Source organism: Gossypium arboreum, chromosome 4 (assembly GCF_025698485.1).
Source record: "Gossypium arboreum isolate Shixiya-1 chromosome 4, ASM2569848v2, whole genome shotgun sequence".
NCBI classification, from domain to species: Eukaryota; Viridiplantae; Streptophyta; class Magnoliopsida; order Malvales; family Malvaceae; genus Gossypium; species Gossypium arboreum.
The window spans coordinates 9,230,434-9,238,292 of NC_069073.1; the positions used below are offsets into that span (position 1 = coordinate 9,230,434).

At 33.5% G+C, this 7,859-nt stretch overlaps 1 protein-coding gene across 7 annotated transcripts; it reads right to left on the bottom strand.

The window, feature by feature from the left end:
• Positions 1-453: 453 nt before the first annotated feature.
• Positions 454-5,752, bottom strand: LOC108479416 (KH domain-containing protein HEN4). Of its 7 annotated transcripts, none has more exons than XR_008281591.1 (9): positions 5,526-5,752; positions 4,286-4,890; positions 3,494-3,898; positions 3,139-3,396; positions 2,757-3,020; positions 2,556-2,623; positions 2,213-2,275; positions 1,107-2,024; positions 454-775 (listed from the first exon to the last, which is right to left on the bottom strand). XR_008281591.1 is itself a non-coding variant. In XM_053026981.1 (7 exons), exons 2-7 carry the CDS (start codon positions 4,856-4,858, stop codon positions 2,227-2,229), a joined length of 1,617 nt encoding a protein of 538 aa, XP_052882941.1. In that variant the 5' UTR covers positions 4,859-4,878; positions 5,526-5,749; the 3' UTR covers positions 454-2,226. The 7 variants fall into 7 exon arrangements, 1 of the variants encoding a protein (XP_052882941.1); XR_008281590.1 differs by having other exon boundaries at positions 454-763; positions 1,107-1,268; positions 4,286-4,878; positions 5,526-5,749; XR_001870464.2 differs by having other exon boundaries at positions 1,107-1,268; positions 4,286-4,878; positions 5,526-5,749.
• Between the last annotated feature and the right edge of the window lie 2,107 nt (positions 5,753-7,859).

Here is a 7,859-nt window from a genome sequence, read left to right on the forward strand (position 1 = left end):
AATTGCACTAAACGGTACAATCAAGAATTCGGTGACTAATCCATTCAATACATTATATGAAACCGTTTATTAATTGACTGGGTAGATTTTAGGGATAAAATAAAAAAGAAAAACCTGTTTAGTTTATACTCTTAATATTTTTAACAGGACGAAATTTGAATCTTTGGCCTTATAATCTCATGTTAAAGACAATCAAATCAGATTATATACTTACGATCATCATCTTACCCAATATCATAGTTTTTACTCAAAAATAAGTAATAGTGAATAGAATACTCATTAGTTTAGCGAGCACAGCAAAGAGTATAAATGATTTTTACTCCAAACAAGACGCACTTATTTTTTCAATCAATTAATAGTAAAATAATTTAAATTTTAATTAAATTAAGATACTTTTTTATTGATATTTTTATAGATAAACGTTAAAATTAATAAATATATATATATCGACCATTTATATCTTTAAAACGTTCACAACATTCTTCAGTTGACCATCGAAACCAATCTCACCATTACAACATTCTGCGGTTGACCATCGAAACCAACACTAACTAGATTGAATAAGAATAGGGTACAAGTTCAGATTATTGAACAGCTCCACCAAACTGTTACATAAATGTTAGATTTAAACACAATACACACTACCAACCATAAATGCATGTATTTCTCGCAGGTTCAAATCTCTCTTCCCCACAACTAAAAATAAAATGTTTTATGTCTCAAGTTCATCAACTCTCCAGCTTAGCAGGCATGCGCCCAGAACCTGCCACCAGGCCTGTTCTCATAAGAATATAAACACTCTAAGCAGCGGAAAAAATGTAATAAACAATAATATTGGGAGATAAAAGCCATATCACTTAACCAAAAAACCTTTATTAACTTTATGTTACCCGGACTCTTCATTTTCACTAAAATATCCATCTCCTACATTTATTTGGACATGGTAGAGTCTGACCCTTCAATTTATAGAAAGCCTTTTTTAAAAAATGGGTCTACCCAAGTTGGAAACAAACAAATATCCAACACTCACCCAGAGTCCAGGTAACATAGACACAAGCTCCGTTTTCTCGAGTTACAAACAAGAAGCAAAAACTTTAAGCTCTTACCTTCCTCTTGAGATCATTGCGCATGCCAAAATCCAAAAATCTACGGATTGCAGAAGACAAACAAGACATAGCCCTTTCTCATGCTTATGATCATTCTGCATCCAGCTCTGCAACTCCCTGAACTAGCAATTTTCCTAGAAACATTGCTATATACATATACCACTGAAAACCAATATAGAGTCAACACTGTAACGGTAGACGACTCGATGCATCAATTCCCAGCATCATTAAGATAGTGCGTGCCAAAACTAGCTATACATTATTATACAATAAAGTTGTTACATGATTAAGGGAAAGTTCGGTATTTCATTTTGAAGTTCTTTTTAGATATGTTTTCCGAGGTATTCCCTCAAGAATTTTAAGTAGGAAAGCAAATGACAACTTGATTAATAAACATTAATCGGCTCAAGGACTACTGAGCTGCTTTAGATGTTAATAACATATAATAAAAATGCCTGCAAACCAGGTTGTCTTCTGCAATACTTTTCAGGGTAAACTGGTTAAGTTCAGGATAAGATCCAACCATAAATTCAGACTACTGAACAATTAAGAGAAAGCAGAAGACAAATTATAAACCAGGCACTTGGTACAACAGTCAGAAGATGGAAGAAGCAACAAGGTTTTGAACGACTAAACAAATGCAAAACTACTAAGCAGAAACGACATCAAACAAAAAAGGAACTGTAAGGCAGCAACAGCCATTTCCGGCTAGCAAGGTTCTTGGGAGCACATATTATAGAGCTTGGTATTTTGGTGGCATGGACATGGCAAATTTCAAAGAGAATAGTAATATCTCCACATATATTTGGTCCTTCTAGGTAGTAGCATCAAGGTGGGCCCTGGTTCATCTGGTCTTCCGGTTTAGGCAGGCTTCATCAAAGTAGGCACTAGGCGGGCTTCAGGCTTCGTAAATCTCAGCTGTTTTAATGGGAATGGATAGGCAACAAAGGGAAAACAAGTGCATCAGAACCCTAAATATGGAGATCGGAGAGGCTATGTTATCCAACTGTCATACACTAGTATGTACCGGTCCAATCAGAGAATTGCCAGTTATAATAATACACATAACAGAACCAAAAATAAAACTATAGTCTGTCAGCACGTACCAATCAAAAAGAATTTAGTAACCATAGTTTTTGCGCCGGGAAACAGAGTTATGGCTGGATAACCTGGTAAGAAAAGTTGGTGAGGATTGTTGCAGAATCCTAATAAAGTAATCATATCTAATCAAAACTAAGTGTGTCGTAGACATGCTTGGGGAAGGATAAAGTGGCATTGTTACCCTTGAAGAAACCTTTTAAGTCATGTAGTTCACATATTTAAATATGATGTTTATAATAGTGCAATGCTCACTCATCTCAAAGCATTTCTCCTGTAGTAGATGATAGTCATGAATAGTAATATAGGCAACAACAAAGACGTTCCTTTTAAGGAAGGAAAATTTCTCACCCAGAGGGACCACTGCGTCCTGATGAATAACCTCCATAAGCTCCATAAGCACTGTTACTAACACCAATCTAGAAATATATAAAGAATCATTATTACTCATAAGCAGTGCAGTAAGAGGAGCAATAGGGCAGTCACAAGAGAACTAATAAAAGGATGACGTGAACAAGGCTCATGAAACAGTTAAGTCCTCAAAAGAAATACCTGGGGGGCACCATAAGTTCCATAGCTTTCACTAGGAGCTAAATCACTGCTGCCATAACCACCAGAATAGGTATGCCCCCGTCCATGCCTCTTGCTCTCTCTACTTTCATAACTCAAACTATCTGTTCCCTCAGTTGGCATAGGGAGATATGGTAAAACTGGCACTAATGGAGAAACAACACCTTCCCTATCAAAAAAATTTGCTCTTAGCCGTGTTGTTATTTGTACAAGGGCATCCTTCGCAACGTCAAGGTCCCCAGCAATCTGATAATAAAAAAACAGAGATGTTCACTTTATGCAAGTATTAACTAAAACAACTATGAACCAACAAATACAAAGTAATGATTAAGATAATACTGTCTAAACTATAGAAGTACTTCACCTGGACCATCTCATCATCTTCAGATGCAATCTTAGGAAGGTTTTCCTTAGACAAGATACGAATGTTAGCTTTTGTCATCCGCCTCATCTCAGTTACAATAGATCCTCCTTTACCAATAAGGCAGCCAATACGTGAGGTTGGCACAAGTAAACGGGTTGTGAATGATATAATTCCGGAGTCTCTTTCAACCTTCTCACTGCATCTTGGTTGCAACCTTGCAGCAGCTTCAATAGTAGGTGAAAATGTATCCTCAAAAAACTAATACATCACAAATTTTGGAACACTGTCACAAGCCTAGCACAAGGCATAACATAAGAGGATTTCTAAAGAAATATAATCAAAGTTAAAAGCTGACCTCCTTGGTTGATATTGTTATTAAGCAATCATCTCCATCGCTGCTTGAGCTATCAACTTTAATGGCTGCACCAGATTCCTGCCTGATCTGGTTGATTATTGCACCACCTTTACCAATTACACCTCCAATATTAGCATTTGGACAAACTATACGAAGGGAAAATTCTTTTGATGATCTCTCATCTCTTGGAGCAGAGTACAATGAGCGTGGCCATTCTCCAGCGTCACCTTTGTATCCTCCGTAAGGACCCACCAATGAAGCTAATGGTACAATCGGAGCACCACCAGCAGTATATGCATTGGACATGGCAGAAGCAAGCAAGTGCTGAGATCGTGAAGGATTCTCATGAAGGCGAGATGCAATTTGATGCAGAGCCTTCTTCACAACTGCAGCTTCCCCAGATATCTAAAGCCAAAAATACATATATAAATATCCAACTGTAAGAGAACATCATAAACAGTATAACCAAACAAACTAAAACAGAAATTAACTACAAAAAAATTGAAAAGAAACAAAATCTTAGAACATATTAGAATTATCTAGACATCCCAAAGAATAGAAACAAAAGACTTCAGTACTAAAGGCTGAAGTTTAAAGTGTTGAATTTGTCAACTCCATTACCGGAAATGTTTACAGGCCCCTGCAGCCCTGCCACAGTAAACACTCCTTGTAAATGCCCTCAATATCAATGTACGACTATGGCCCGAGCTTTGTTTTAGAGGGAAGGGGGGATTGCATAATGAATCAGAATTATCTAAAAAGGCAACCTCAACTATCAAAAAGTAAAATTACCTGTACAAGCTCATCCGTGGGCAAGGCACAAGAAGGTAAATCATCCTTAAGAATGCGGATCTGAGCACCAGTTTCACTGCGTATGTTCTGAACAATCTGCCCACCCTTTCCTATGATGCATCCAATCTGATCAGAAGATACAAGAAGCCGAGCAGTGATTGGGTGGCCTTCTGATTCTTCATCACCATGCAAATCTTCTGCAACAACTTTGTCATGCACCCGGAATAAAGCATCTTGAGCAGGAGAAACAAAACTGTCACCATCTTCAACAGCATTTGTCTCATCCCGTGAGCTGTAGATAGTAACCACTCGCTCCTCAGAACCAGGAACTGTCTCACCAATTCTAATCTTTGATTTAGTGTCTACTCTTAATTGCTTCACAATCTCCCCTCCCCTTCCAATAATGCTTCCTATCTTTCTTGCAGGGCATAAATACCGATAAACAGTATCTTCCGGATCAACAACAAATTGCTCCCTGTCATCACCAGCATTTCTCCTTTTATTTGCTCCATTATCGGGATAGTCAGACTGAGAACGAGCCCGCTTCCCATAACTATTTCTCTGACCAGCCATATTATCAGCAGAACAATTACCTGTTTCAAAGTCTATCAAAAGTTTATTTTCACAAAAAAAATTATGTTTGAATAAATACTAGAATTCAACCATTTGACCATTTTTAGTCAAATAGGATTTTTTTCAGAAAATTCAAGTGAAAGCAAATAGTAAAACTATATTGAAAACAGTGCAATTAAATAAATCCTTAACACCCCCTACAACTTAGCATTTCAACTACACAAATTCAAATGTGACCTACTAATTCCAACTTCGACCTACAAATTTATATTCTATAACAAACTAAACTCCTGCTTCTAATAACCCATTCTTAATATGACATATAATGAGGAAAAAAGCAATATCTCATAGATTCTATAACATAAAAAAGAATATCAAATCAAACCCAAAAATTTCAACACCACGCATATAAATGTTCTTCTAAAATTGACCAGGAAAAAAGAAAACACTTTATCTCTTCAAACACAATAACATGAACCCAAAATCACCCCCCCAAAAAAAAATAAAAGATTGCATGCAAAGAGATTAATAATAACAGCAGAAAAAACACAGATCTGATAATAAAAAAAGACTCGAAGTAAAAAAAAAATTAAAAAGAACAGAAAAATCAACAGGCAATAATGTAAATAAAGGGGAAATAATAATAGGCTAAAGATGGGGGTTTTACCTGACAAATAAAATCGATTCTCAGAGAAGACGATGAGTGTTTAGAAACGAAAAAAAGAAAATATTTGTTACGCCTAGCGTCTCCTCTATTTTTGATTGATTCTAGGGTTTTGGTTGACCCATTCTTGCTTTTATTCTGTTTTCTATATGCGTTTAAATAATTAAAAAGAAGCCAGTTTCCACATCGTGTGATGCACGGTTAATCCTGTCGTGTGCTATTGAAAATATGTTCTTTTTGGGGAAAACAACTGAATTAGTCACTAAATCTTTACCGTGTTTTTATTTGTTCAGTCAATTATGTAAATTTTAATTTAATCATTAAATTATTTAAGTTCAATTTTTAGTCACTATGTTGTGTTAAGTCTAAAATGGTTGGATAATGTGACTTGTTATTTCTTAGATAAATTACATGAATAGTCATTTAATTATGAGAATGTTTTATTTTAATCATCTAATTATAAAAGATTTTGATTTAGTCACTAAAGCTTTTAAAATTAAAATTTTTAGTCATCATGTCATTAAATTGATAACATTAGTTTGACCTAGTCATTTTATTTATCAAATAATAAGTTTAGCCCTTTAATATTTATACATTTAGCTCTTTAATATTTATACATTTTATTAATTTAGTTTTAATTCTAAAACACTAAGTTTAACTCTCAACATCTACAAAATTTGTCAGTTTTATCTTAATTATTGGTTTTTTCTTTCTACCTATTCCTCTACTCTCTTATTCAACGTAGAAAAACTTAAAAGTTTTTAATTTCTTATACCAGAAAAATCATAATTTATGGGTAAAAATTTTTAACACTTTAAATTAAATAGTGATTCTCCAAGCTGAAAATTTCAAAAGAATTTAATTTCCGACATCAAAAACACCATAAGTCATCGAATAGAACAATAAATGCAACCTAATCTCAACAGTAACATTAATTGTCAACTTTATGTGATAAGGTGAAAAACAAAATTTTATATAACTAATATTAAAATTTTAATTTGCAAAAACTAATTTAAATTTAACCATACCTTAAAAGAAAACATTTAAGAATTTTACTTTAACCATGCATTCAACATTTTTATTTTTATTTTTATTTTTAAAATAAATGATTTAAATTATGTAAAAGTATTATACAGCCTTATATTAGAGTTAGATTGTATTTTATATTTTCTACTAAAAAAATGGGTAAATTAGTCCTTAGACATTAGATCAAAGAGTAAATTGGTCATTCTGTTAAAAACTTCATCTATTTCTGTTGTTAAAAATTAGTCTATATATGTTAATATTAGATACGCATGAACACATCACGTGTAACTATCTAATTATTCTATCAACTGCATCAGTTTTTAACAGTAGAAATAGATGAAATTTTTAACAAAAAGGACTAGCTTACTCTTTAATCTAACATACTGAGACTAATTTACCTATTTTTTATTAAAAAGGACAACATGCAATTTAACTTCTATTATAAGGTACCATAGTACTTTTATTGTTAAATTGCAAATGTTTTAATGTAAAATTAAAGAAATTATTAAAATGAATGTGTTGGAATCAAAAGGTATATTCAATCCAAACAGCTAGCTATACCATCTTTCAATTTTTAACATTCTTTTTCTATAAATAGAATAAGGGTGTTAGTGTAAAAATAGCGGTGGCAGTGAGATTACATACTGTAGCAACACTGTCGCATAAAACAAAAAATAAGCTAAACGCACCGCATCGCACTACATCACCCATCCAAACCTATAAGTAGTACTATTCATATGTTGTGTATTGTTGCTAGCCATATATACTTCTTTCACATTTGATTTATTTTTAAAGAATAAGTATTAGCATAAAGATTGTTTGGTTATTATATTAACTTAGTATTCATCAAAATGTTTTAAGAAAAATTATTTAAATAGATCTTCATATAAATTATAGTATAGGGAGAAAAATAAGACTCTGATGATATATTTGCAATATTCAACGCAGTTCCTGTCATTGTTTTGCTTTCTTATGGATTCTTCAACATTTGATTTATCTTAGGGCTTTGTCTTAGTATCATGATTTTAGTTTTCTCAGCAAATACTACAATCCCATTTTATGTACATTTCATTATTCATCATTCATGTCGAGTCATTGCCTATTTCACAGGACTAAAACTTTAGTCTGGCAAATTACGCTGCCTTAGTCGATTTCTTGGGTTTAAATCCATCTAAATCAGCATTACTTTCGAAAAATATGAATTCTCGCAGAAATTCTAAAAGGCACCGAAGCAAAAGGGAAGCAAAAGAGAAAGAAACCACGAACAAACAGAAAAGCCACAGAAAAATAGCGCACACCAAGGGGGAGGGC